This window comes from Danaus plexippus, chromosome Z, assembly GCF_018135715.1.
Source record: "Danaus plexippus chromosome Z, MEX_DaPlex, whole genome shotgun sequence".
Taxonomy (NCBI): Eukaryota; Metazoa; Arthropoda; class Insecta; order Lepidoptera; family Nymphalidae; genus Danaus; species Danaus plexippus.
The window spans coordinates 11,598,631-11,612,252 of record NC_083559.1 but is presented as its reverse complement, the minus strand read 5'-3'; the positions used below and the strand labels follow the sequence as shown (position 1 = coordinate 11,612,252).

The 13,622-nt window shown below is 29.4% G+C and overlaps 1 protein-coding gene and 1 non-coding gene across 2 annotated transcripts; both read right to left on the bottom strand.

Moving 5' to 3' along the window:
* Positions 1–925: 925 nt before the first annotated feature.
* LOC116778184 (somatomedin-B and thrombospondin type-1 domain-containing protein-like) lies at positions 926–11,693 on the bottom strand. Its single transcript, XM_032672122.2, has 6 exons — positions 11,575–11,693; positions 4,129–4,383; positions 2,682–2,876; positions 2,309–2,432; positions 1,766–1,842; positions 926–1,413 (listed from the first exon to the last, which is right to left on the bottom strand). Exons 2-6 carry the CDS (start codon positions 4,358–4,360, stop codon positions 1,211–1,213), a joined length of 831 nt encoding a protein of 276 aa, XP_032528013.1. The 5' UTR covers positions 4,361–4,383; positions 11,575–11,693; the 3' UTR covers positions 926–1,210.
* Positions 4,481–4,552, bottom strand: Trnat-cgu (transfer RNA threonine (anticodon CGU)). The gene has a single exon. It is a non-coding gene; the product is annotated as a tRNA-Thr (tRNA).
* Positions 11,694–13,622: the final 1,929 nt, after the last annotated feature.

Below are 13,622 nucleotides of genomic sequence, written 5' to 3'. Positions count from 1 at the left end.
TTTCGTAATATCAACAAATCGATTTTCGTCCACAAACTTTAATCGTGCAGTTAATGAAAATTCTGGACAGCAATGAGTTTAAAAAACGCTCGTGTACATATAGAACAACAAGAAGGCTCGCGTTTTCGACAGCAAATCCGATTTTTAAAGAAGTAGAAAAACGTGTAAATAGTTTTTTTATACTTTGCTTTCTGTAGTATATAATTTCATTTAATATACTTATATAAAATTATAAACTTAAACATTACGAAATATTGAAATAATAAGAATTATTTATATGTGTGCAAGTTTCATATTACGAAAATTTTAATGATGTGTCGTTGTTGGTCGAGGAAAATATTCAAAGCTTTGCATCAAAAACATTTTATGTACTTTTCTATCCAAAAAAAATTCTTCAACCATTTTGGTATTGAAAATGAAATCTTATTTTTATCGCATGGAACATCTTAAAAACTTAATATTATTGAGATTTAAATAAAACAATATTATGAATTTTATAATTTATTTACAGTCATTGTAATCTTACATCATATTCTAACTATATATATAAAACTAAATATACTTAATATTAAATAAATCATTATAAAGAAAAATATAATATGGTATAAGTATTTTGGAAACGATAACGAAAATACATAGTAGGATAATTTTTTGAAACATGTTTTTAAAATAACATAAGATCGAAATTATTGTATTGTCTGTGAAATAATTTAATAAAAGCAATTTTTACACAAATCAAGATTTAAATATGATGTTATACTTGACTGCATTTTGTAAGATTTTTTTCGCTAACATTGATATAATTACTTAAACGGGAAATGTTTTTAATTATTTGGAATTATTCACTATGTTTTTTTTTTCTTCATTTTGTATTTATTATTTGGAGTAACATGTCTATATCAAGTATGAGTATATGATATCTACTTTTTTTTTTTCATTTTGTCCTATATTTATTTATGAACCATTAGAATAGTTAGTCACTTACGTAACCCAGTTATTCTATGGAATACCATTGGCTATATTGAATGTTATATTCGCTTATTATCTATGAAAAATTCAAAACCTGCTTAGAACCGTCCTGAAATTATCAAAAACCTAAGTTCCTCAATGGGACTGTATCTCTCTTTATGTGGTACCCATCTGTTTTCATGCCCTTTTAATAATGAAACAAATAACTTAAATAAAAAGAAATAGTCTAATGAGATGAGATCTAGACGAAGATGAAGTCCGGTTTGAGACAACAGCCGGAGTTCTTATCCGCATTGTTTGATGCGCGGATCCATTTTCCGTGGCAGTGTGGAGCCACGAGAGCGTAAAAACGTGTTGCGTGTCCAGATACGCCGTGGCCGCCGCAACGCCATTTGAGATCACGTCTTAGAGCTGCCGTCTCGCACATGACACATACGGTAGCACCTACGATGTATAAGGAAGCGAAAACAATTTCTTATTAAAATAATTCAAGTAAGTTCTCAATTCAATATTTTTTTAAATTTTTGTTTATGACCAGATTTTTTTTTTTTTTAATTTACGCATACCCAAATTAATCATTAATTCTTTAAATATTGATAGTTTTGGATTAACAGTTTTAGCATTTAATTCTATATTTATAAAAGAAAACAAAACTTTACATTTGTTAATCAACTTAATCCTTACTAGTTTTTATATTAAGGAAAAATTACTGAGGTAGTATTTGCCATTTAATAATTTTCATTGAGTGTCTTTTAATACTGTCCACCAAATTTATTATAAGTTCCCTAATACTAACCCTCTCGTAGAGCTTTGTAATCGGAGTCAGTGTGGCAGGCCTTGGATACTTTCGTAACCTCATATTGAACGCAGTACCTAAACAAAAATTTGGTAAAATAAAGTCCGCCAAATCCGATTTTATTTTGAACCTTGATTTCGATGCCCCCTTTTCGGTTGTAACAAAAAGAATTTAAATGCACCAGCGTAATTAAGTTTACGCTTTATAATAAATCTGGAAAACGAAGCTATGATATGTCACAACCGTATCCATTGTAATTTCGAAGAAAAAAAATCGCAATAACTAAGGAACCTCCTAACACCATTTTAAATATACCTTATATGTTCTAATTAAAGAGTCTTCTTTTATATAAGGTGCGCCACATTTTTTTTATAATATATTTATGAAGAAGAAGGAGACTTTTCTAAAAAATGGTACTTACCAAATATACTTACTTACTTACTTACTAGACGAAACAAGTAAACAATTACACAAATACATTCTATTTATAATGTATTGTTAATTAAGAGCAATATTATAGTAAAAGATTAGATCTAAACTTACTCCCTATGAGAGTTCGATTCTGGGTCATCAGGATTGCGTAGACGCAAATTCTTCCTGATGTCAACACTTTCATCGGAATGACGACTTATAGACAGTGAGCCGGGTAGAATCATCGCCGATTCCTCTGTGAGCAAAAAAGCTCCATAAAATCTTATGTCAATAAACTAAATCTGTGTGCGGGGAATGTACTTATTATATTAGACCATTCGTCTTACAGTATTTCTCAATCAGCTTAACCGATTCTGATGTCCTAGTAAGACATTTATATTAGAGACGATCTGAATGTGTCAACCTGATTATTATTTTTGTCAGCAAGGAATAACAAAATAATGAGAATGTAAAGAAGGACAGGTGAAACACAATATATTCTTACCGCGTAATGGTATGTCACTCTCTTCAGTGCAACCGTGGTGGGATTGACAAGCCCTTCTTTGTACCAATGTCGGACAGTGTTTTCCACCGCGAGCCGGTGCCTGCACTACACGACGACTCCGCATCATGCTGCCCGAACCACACTCATTGTCACATTCTGACCACTCTCCCCAACCAGATACCACGCAATCCAATACTGTAAGAATGTCTTAATGTTGAAAAGCACTCTCTATGTAATGTTGTTTTGTTAACGTTGCTAGCTGTTAACAGTCTATCAGTCATTGGTTTGATACTCTCTGGGATATTGGTCCTATTCAATTGCGAGATACAAATCTCTGCTAGTTCAAAAATATTATTTATAATATCGTTAAACTGTAGGTCAAGCAGGTACGAAATAAATATACACTTTGAATGTTTAATATTAACCTCATAAAATTATTACACATCTGAAAATTTCATAATAGCTACCGACAGGTCCTATTTGAAAATTGATTCACAAATTGTATTGCGCCCGTGTTAAATTAGGCTCGGTAAAATTGTGAGCGAAAGCAAGTCCTTCATACACGAATGGGGCTGAGATTTGCTCTTCATTTTTAAATTTCCATTAATACAGCTAGTACTGTTTTATTTATAATTTACATAATGGCGAAGAATGTTAGAAAATCGTTTAGGGACTTTGACAGTGAATATAGATTGTCTTTTTATTAAAAAGAAAGTTTTTTGACAAGTTAAATAAGAATTAACGATAATATTAACTTTGTAGATATAAAGATTTATCTAAATTGAATATTATTCAGTAGAGTGAAAACAGGTTTGGACATGAAATATTCACTTTTTACAATATTTAGTAACTTTAGTTTTTACAAAAAATTCTCTCTATCTTAATTCTTATAAACACTTAAACATAGACAAGATAATATTTGAAAATAAGCCTACAAAAACAAAATTTACTTATCGTTCGGTTTTGAAAAACCTAAATGAGTGAAATCAATCATTGTCATAACATTTTTTGTTCTCACTAATATCAAAATGGAAGCGAGTTGCTGACGTGCCAAATTTAATATCAGATATTACGTCCAGGTAAAAAATATTAATATTTCATAAGAAATATAAATTTTTCATGTCAGAGCTGGATGTAATATACAAATGGCATTAAAATAAGGCCCACTGGGGCTATCCTAATCTAGAGCTTACGTTGCAGAGAATTAAAAAAAGATGGCGACAGTATTTTTGACTGACGTTTCTGGGAATTCATGTGGAAAAAATGGAAATTAACTTGCAGTCCCCTACGACTTATTTTATTTAATATTTTAAGAAAAGAACTGCCATTAATGAGAAGAAAAAACAACGAAATCATTATAATAAAGCATAGAGAACCATAAAGTGCAATATTTAAGAAACTTGAACATAACATAAAAGTATAAGTATAAAGTAACATTCTGTACTACCTCCGCAAGTTTCCCTGAAGTCAGGACAGCAGTCGCCAAGTTTCATGCAAGCATGGTCACAGTAACACGGCTTGTCGAGGGGATCATCAATAATCGCGTTCTGGTGAGCTTTTTGCACGACGCAAGCACTGTCCCGGCCAGGACAACAGAGATTGTTGTCCCTACAATAATTCCCGCTGCAGTAGCAGGCCAAGTACACCGCGCTTGCGAAAAACAACCAATGGCGAAACATTGTTTTTTTTTTTACACGTGAATCTAAAACAAAAGATATAAATATGATTAGCGAAATAGGTATACGGTAAAAAAATATTTTTTATCAAAACAATAAAAGGTTATTGTTGTCTGAGTGATTTGCCTCCTGTGAGGTTTGAACTCACGACCCCTGGTTTACGAGACCAGTGCTCTGCCACTGAGCTAAAGAGGCAGACGCCATACACATTAAAATTTTCGAAGTATATTTAATAGTAATAATTGAATAAATAAATAGATACATATAGAAATAAACAAATTATTTAACAGAAACAATGTAATTTAAATAAAGTTAAACGTCAGCTTTGAAAGTGGTTGAAAGTCATTTCCAAAAATATTTCTTTTATAAAATAGAGCTCAATATATACTTAGGGATACTTTAACATATATTCATATATATATTTGTTCAACATTATCCGGTTAGTATTTCGGAGTATATAATTGTTGACATCAGTATTAAAAATCACAGTCGGGATAATCATAGTTTATGTATTAATAGTGAAATCTATTATTCAAGTCCCCATATCGCAAGCTTAACCGTATACCCATAGTATGCATAAGTAAAATTAATTTACAAAGTATCGACTTTAAGATTCATCTCTTGATAATAAGATTCCATAATAAGTACAATGTTTGTTTAGGACTGTTCCATGTGGGATGGTAACTTGTGTGTCGCTTCAAGACAACATTGTGTATAAATAGGTAATAAATGACCACAGCATTCCAGAAGGCCTGTGTGTATTCACAAGGGAAATATGGCGTGCTTCAATATAGTTCGCAAAGTAGGTACTTTCTTGACTTATTTTATATAATAATTACTGCTTCAAAAACGAAATAATTCTGAATCTAATCTAACAAATTAACCTTATTATTATACATAAACGATATTTATATATATAGATAAGACGTTTTTTATTTCATTTCTGTTTTTATTTTTATTTTATTTTTTCATTTCTAAAAAAACATTTTAACGTTGATAGATATTGTTTTCTGATATAAAGTGTGTAGCACATGATTTTAACCAATTCCTTTTAGATGGATACGTCAATCTAAACGTTGCTGTAAGGAGGAACACAGAAATTTGTAAGTCAGATAGACGTATTGTGGCGTCTCCATTTAAATAACAGGGGATATTCGTATGTATGAGGGTTGTATCGACTTAATCCCTTGCTATATTGCTTTTTTATGTATTCGGGTTTATTAGGTGTAAAACTAGGTAGGTTTTCCTCAGTATTATTTATACAGTTTATTAGAAATTGCTTATAGTCGTCTGTAAGAATATCGTATATCGTAATAATAAGTAATAAGAGATTAAACCTAATCTCCTACCAGAGTACTTCCAACGTTTCAGATAAGTACAAACAAGCGATATAAAAAAAATCTTCTTTGATGGAATAAGAATAACAATATGTCAAGGAAGATACATATTTTGTCGTCATTGTAGTTGATCATTGTAATAATCTCAACCCTTTAACAATGGTCTATTAAATATTCGTCTGCTATCGAATTAATGATTTATTGTATGTATATTACTTAATAAAACCGTGACAAAAAGTTGGTGACCTGATAGTTTGCCCTCAGATAAAAGATTTTCTATTAAAGATATTAAAAAAATATGTTATACATTTAAAAAATGAAGAAGGAATGCATGTTAAAACTGTTTTCTTTTTAATTTTACCTCGGTTAAGCAAGTAGTTTATGCTTTGACAAGAATCTTTTTGATCTTAAACTGAGTGTGAGCTTTTAAAACATATAGTAACACGGTTAGCCTCATATAAAACAATGAAAAGGTGATTATATTATATTTTTATAATATTCGTTTAATGGATTAATCCTCTCGGAACTGCTGACAAGAATTAGTTAAATTAATGTTCGTTTAAACGAATTGAAAATGGGAAATTATATAAGAAAAAAATAGAAAAAGTGCCAAAAAGTCAACACTAGCTATGAACGGACGTTTTCATTCCAATTACGTGAGCTTCACTTTCCTTCTATAGAAAAACAAGGTCTCATTCTTGAAAATATAATAACGTTTCCTTTGACAAACGTTTCAGTGATATTTATCCAGTTTCGTGAAACAGCTTTTAACTTGGAGTTTCCACACAAAACTTTATAATTTTATTCATCTCTACATAGCTAAGATAGTAGGTAAAAGAGTACCTATTTTTCATAACAAACTGTACTTTAAATGAGCTTAAGAATGAGAAAAGAATATCACCTCAATATTTTCTTATAAGCAAATAAAGTGAATTTCAACAAGGTTTATTGTAGCTTCTATATTGAGTAATAAGATACTTGTAATTCACTAAAGGTACTAAATCAAGCAACAGGCTAAAAAGGGGCTATAAAAGGGCTCTCTAAAGTGTTATCGCACATTCACTCCGACTTATAGAGTGACCATTTATTACAAATGAAAAGTATAGGAAACAACTCTGATTATAGTTTTGAAAAATTTCAATACGCTATTATTCATTGCGATTATCAACGAGGTTTTGTGGTGCGTTTAAACCGTTGACCTAAAAAAGACATAAGTCAAACCGGAAATATTGTAGAAACCCATAAAACAATTTCGATTACATTTAGTACAGAGTGTTTCAGGGCAAAAAGCTTAACTAACTTTCAGTTTTTTATTTGTATAACAAACAGAGTTCATCAATCAAGTCACTAACTATATTTCAGGAATTGCTGAAACGTCAAATTGTGTTTAGTAATTTAATTGGTAAATATGAAAAACGTTCTTTAGACAAAAAAAAAATTCTAAATATCAAATAAATGAAATACATATCTTTACTATTTATAAACGTAAAGCGTTAACGCTGGAGTATTTCTTATCTTCGGTTAAAGGTTGTCCATTGACACAATCTGTTAAATTGATATTAGGGCAATGTACTACACTAACAGATTTAAACGTCATATTATTAAAACAAGTCGGGATTAAATTTGTTTGGAAAAAAATTCAAAAACTATATGAATTTATATTTGAATAAGAGAACTCATTTTTTATTTCACCCTTTTCGTAAAAACGTTCTTGTTAAGAAGTCATAATTTACATGGTACAGAATAATTCAATGGACATCGCGCTTTTGTTTTTGGAGATATTGACTATTTATGTTGTTATATAATTAATTAAAATATAACTTGCTACCTAATACACATTAACTCTTATTAAATAGTATCCAAAAATCTCTAGCGTTGCAGAAAAATTATTCCTAACCAAATACATACACACACAACCACATCTACAAATGTATAGGCAGTTAGCGTTTAATCCCTGGGTTATTTTATTTCGATGTATCCAACTTTTTATTGATAAATGTTTGTTTACTATTTATCAGTCATTAAACTCAACGTTCAACCTTTGACAACTCTAAAAAGTTTATTGATCCCTGAACCTTTTAAAAAGAAACTTATCACAGAGGAAGTGACCTTATCGTACACAAAACGATCATAATTATTATTAGCGAATCTCAGTAAGAGAAACTTTGTATATAAATTTTACCAACAAAAGCATTTCATATGCTTCAAAAGAATCCTTACAAAGTAAAAACTTTTCGAACGAACGCTGAGTATAGTTTTATTACATTTAACTTTCCTCTTTAAGTCAAACAAGCAATTACATGACCCGCGGAACCCAATTTGTATCAAATAACCAAAATATAAGGATTATGTTCATTCAAAAAGGATATTTTCTACAAAGCCGACCGCGTCCGTTACTTTAAGGGTAACCAAAAAATATTATTAAGACAGATTTTTATATAAAACGATTGCAAAACTGAACAACTATGAAAAAAAATAACACCAAGGTAATGTCAAATTAGAACTCATATTGAATTTTGTTTACTAATTATGATGTATAGAAATCAGATTTTAAGTGGTATTTTCACTACGCCCTATTCATTTTCAAGTGTACTATATAAGTCAAACTCATTTTAAGAATTTCTGAACTCTATATTTTTATATAAGTTATAAAAAGTTATAGTTAATTTTTACAATTTCATAACTTAGAGTGTATCTATTTCCCTGTAAAATCAAGCACGTAGTTACTCTACACCAATATGTTCTTCTGAGAAGGGTTGTCTGGAAACCTATTAAGATAAATAAATCTTCTATAAAGTATATAATCCGAAGTAATGATTTAAATCAAATATTACTTACTTGTTATAAAATTAGCGTATATATTTTCTTTTTATATTATTAAAGAGAAGTTTTGTAAGGAGTTCTATGGAAAATGGTGTGTTATTTTTCAAAGAAAAATTGCATGGAGTTTAATAGAAATCCACAAAGGAAGCTTAGACTTTGAAATCACATCTAGGCTGTTATCTATCAAAGGTACTTCAACCGACTATAAATATGTTATACAACCTTTTTAGCTTTGGCTACTAACTATGTCAGTACGTATACAGAAAATATTTTTAAAATGTCCATAAAACCTGTTTTCTAAACCACATTTCCGTTTACCTTTTAAATATTCTTTGGAATGTGTCCAAATTTCAAGATAGAATTTCAAAATGAGGTTTATAATAACCTATAGCCTTTTACATTTATAAAAAATATATATGAAATTATGTTTGTTTAATATGTAAGTACAATTTATATATATATATATATATATATATATATATATATATATATATATATATATATATATAATATTATATTATATCTTTTGTCTTTTAGTCAGCAAACCTGTTTGGACTTTCTTTCTGAAGTCATTATATTCACTGACGCCGTTTGACTTGATGTTAATTATCTTTAGCCAAAAACCTTAAAATTTCTTTTACATTCGCAGAACAATTAAAACATATTAAAAAAAAACTAATTATAGAAGACATATCGATCTAAATCTGATTGATTCGGAGTAATTCTGAATAGTTGTATCTTAAATGGAACAACTACTTAACACTTAATCAAATTAATCGTCTCAAATAGTGTGTTTATTCAGACATTGGTTTCGTTACTACAGAGTTTATTAAAATCCCTTCCGTATATTTTATCACGAAATAGCAATAAAACTCTATGCATTCAACCACACAACATCTGATAATAAACAATGGCATCAAAAGTTTGGTTCGTTTTTGGTTAAATCCGTCGAATCAGTTTCTAGACGACTGCTTGGTCAGTGAAATGTGTTTACGGGGAACGAAATATGGGCGTATATTAAACAAATATACAGTTCGCCACTTTCAATATAATGATATAAGATAAATGAGCTTGATAAAGAAAAGATTCAACCCATTATTGTTAATTTATAAAATACCTTTGCAATTAAATATTTTTGTTACGCAATGAAAATTTTTAAATAAATATTGAAAGTTTTACTTAAATAATAATACCACACCCACAGAGTGGAATACGTCTTATCAAAATATCATTTACATAAAACCAATTGTCTCGTAATTATTTTATGTAAAATTTTTGTAACATGTATATCAGCAATTCTGTTCAAACATTAAAACATCGTTCCGTGACGTCACTCAGCAATTTGGAGGGATTACCAAAATTTTGAAATTCCCAATCCAACATCAATCCGATCCCCACTGACGTGGAATAAAAGCTCGTATCAAAACGTCGTTAACATTCGAATTTAAGCCCTGGGCTCTACGAAATATACTTTAAAACTTATTAAACGTTTTAACATATTAATATAATAATATAGAAATAAAAAGTCAATTGAAATTTAACCACAGTAATGCTGTAATGATTACTAAATCCTAGTCAGCATATTTATTATAATATTAATATTATTTTACTTTTAAATAGTAATCCAATTAATTTTTATATGTACTTTAAGTTACTTTAAGTATAATGGCCATTATCTTTGAAAGGCGAACCAAGAGACAATTCTTTGAACGTGTCTGTTAAGACAATAGGCTCTAAAAGCCCTTCTCAAAGGTGCATGACAAAATACTTTTTTGTGTTCACCTTGAGCCTCTTTTGTGGCGATTCCAAGTTTCATTTATTATTCTAAAGTAGCTTTGAATTCAAATATAAGAACAGAGACAAATGTTTCCTAAGAGTTATTATATTGCGTTGGAGTTCTATAACAAAGTATTATTTATGAAAAAAAAATCTTTAGAGTGTACTTCCAGCCAGTAATATTGAATTTTACACCCACTTATTTTTCTGTGTTGGCTGATACATTTATAGAAAACATATTATGAGTTATAAACAGCTTAAAGAGTCTTTATATAGATATTTCCAACTTAAAAAAAACAGCCTCTTCAATTGTCTCCCTATGAATTTACGTATATATATTAAATTATAATTTTATACACCTGCATACACCGTTCAGCCCCAAATTAATGAGAAGGTCAATGACATAAAAAGAAAAGAACACTTTTGAACAAGTTAGTGTTATCGATAAGAATTAACCAGAAGATCCACAAACGAAACTAAGAAGTCCTTCTCTCTGTCGTTAATTTAAGAGGAATGATTTTAAGAAATAAAATAATATCCTTATAATTAGCCCCAAAATAAAAATTTCTGTCGCATGAAAATAAAGAAACGAATTAAGAACCTTATTTGTCTGAATAATCATTGTCTTCGTCGGAAATTATTAAAAAGCCTGTGGTGTGATGCAGATTCATTGCATTTATTCACTTTATTCACTCAATTCATGAATACAAATTTATATAATAATTCCAAATTATCTTGTCATATAATAAATTTAAATTTGTGTCTAGAACGCTTTCTAACCATAAGAATAACACCGAGTATTTAAAGTTTTACATTCTTTAACTTTATACACGAACGATAACTTTGTGAGCTAAATACTGTCCCATTTTAATGACAAAATTTACTATCCATTCTAGATACAATACATTATTAATTATATTAATTCCAGACACTGTATAAAAAGGAAATCTTAAAAATTACAGTTGTCAATGTTACTAGGCGATTAAAAGTTTTTGACACTACTTCGTGCACTAATCCGCTGATATTAGTGACTACTTTTTATTAATATTCAAAATGCAAGCTTAGTAAACTAAAACTTTAGTATTAAAAATTAAACTGTCATCGCAAATTCGCAATCGCATCGCGCGCATTAAATTTTTGTCGTAAGTTTTCAGTACCAAAATATTTTTTTACAGTTATAAAATAAATGAAAATAAAATTTATAATTACAAACAAAAAACCTCAAATTTGAATTTATATAGAGCTACTAACTATAAATTTAAAGTATTAAGATATACTTACATCAATCGACACTTGTTCTCGTCACAACCGGGACGCGACAGACGTGCAGTCCAGACGACGGCCGGACGGGATATGAAGAATCGGGCCATTCCTGCACCTTAGGGATGCCTTTAACAAAGTAATGTCTGTTTCAAAATCAATTGTGATATTTATTTTAGTCTGTGAAAACGTGATCTTTATTTCCATTACGTAATAATGTTTTCGGAATCAAAATTAATTCAGAATTAAATCACCTGTATCCCAGAAAGTATTTTTTTTTCACTTTACAATCTGATCATTATTGGCAAATAATTTGTAATGACACCTCTATAAAGCCAATTCAATTTTTTTTATCGAAAGTACTACTTAATAAGAGGAAATTTTAATAAAATTTACAATTTTCTCTGTTCTGTGTAGCCGTAGTCGCGAGGTAAACGCCTTTCTTAACTTGATAAGGCGTCAACGACATTACTATTTGCACGAATTATATTAACATCCCTTTAAATCGTCAACTTAAATTATACTATTGTTATTTGAATGTCTATGATTCCTTCAAATTACGTGCTAAGTACGTATATAAAATTTGAGACATTCTCACCAGTCTATTTAAACTTCAGATGCTTTTCTATAATAATATTTTATAATCTGTATAATCTATGAAGTTATAATTGAATTAAAAGAAAACCTTCTATGTTCCAATGTATAAAAGTTTCATATTTATCCTTTAGTTCATGTGGTAACTAATATAAATTGGCTCTACAACACTGTAAGTAACTTTCAGGGAACTGAAGTGATTTAAGTCCATTTCGCCTTCCATGTTCGTAATCTGTTTAACCAACGTCCATTCTGGATAAAAGTTCACTTTTTAACTTATTTTGTCCACATTATATTTCCATCCACACCAATTTTTATATCCGTGATGAAAATAGAACATAATATAAATTTATTTTTTTAGTAATAAATACTTCATGGATTAAGTAGAATAACAATTATGTTTTGTCAATTTCAGTCCAAAAGATATTAGCATCAGTATCTACCAAAGACAAATCTCTTCACGTAATTTACTTTGTGACCATCGAAGACCCATCTATTAAAGCATTGGTGCAGAAACATGCAAGCGTGTTGATGCATATGAGTCTGCAATTACCAATCTGCTCAAAGATTATAGCTTACTCCCTTACTCAATCGCATTGTTTGATGGTAATAAAAGACTCGCATTAACTATTTATATTTATATTATCATAAACTAATATCTCTTCAACGACTCATTCATACCACTAGTAATTTATCATACACCTGTAATAATTTTGTTTATGTATACATAACCATGCATATTTTTAATACGGAACATTGACGAACGCTTTTAAAGGCACGATAGTATGTCATCATTGCATATTTCTTTACCAACGTTTCTTCATGAAAGGTTTATAAACTACATATTGCTTCTAAAAAGAATCCGCCTTTAAATACTTCGCGTTCTGCATGCATCAAATATTTCTCTATAACAATTTTATGTATAAAAAATAGTTTATGGGGAAATTACATTAAATTTTTAGAGCTACCACTCCATGTTAATCAAATAAAAAATTTTGTAAACTAACCGAGTATATAACGATAAAATAAAAAAATACTATTTTTTTTTGTTTTTTCGTTCAATTAGTGAAGTCTTAAATGGGACGCACTTTCCTTTATTTACTTAGAATATAATTAGGAAACTTAGGACATCGTTAGGATCATTTACATGTTGTTAATTAGTCAAAGAAATTTCATCCATCCTAATTTAAAGAGTAATGTATATTTTATTTATATTAATACCTATCGTTAGTACGTGAGACTTACAAATATAAAAATCTATCAAAGTTCAATTTTCTTTCTTAACGAGGTCTGGTTTGTTTAATATTTATTATTTTTTATTCCTATAAATAATATGAAAACGCCGCCGACCATGCTGCTATCACGGCTCATGTAATATAATATCTTAATCAATAAGCGGATCCTTATTGTGAACTGGTAATTCTATATAATATTGCCTTCATGTTTTTATTTCGTTCCAACAATCGTATCTAAAT

Coding starts and splice junctions, on each gene's coding strand:
- LOC116778184 (XM_032672122.2), bottom strand. CDS start 4,360: ATGTTTCGCCATTGGTTGTTTTTCGCAAGCGCGGTGTACTTGGCCTGC. Junction 2,433..2,681: donor GAGTGACATACCATTACGCG/GTAAGAATATAT, acceptor TTTTGCTCACAG/AGGAATCGGCGATGATTCTA. Junction 1,414..1,765: donor TTACAAAGCTCTACGAGAGG/GTTAGTATTAGG, acceptor TATACATCGTAG/GTGCTACCGTATGTGTCATG.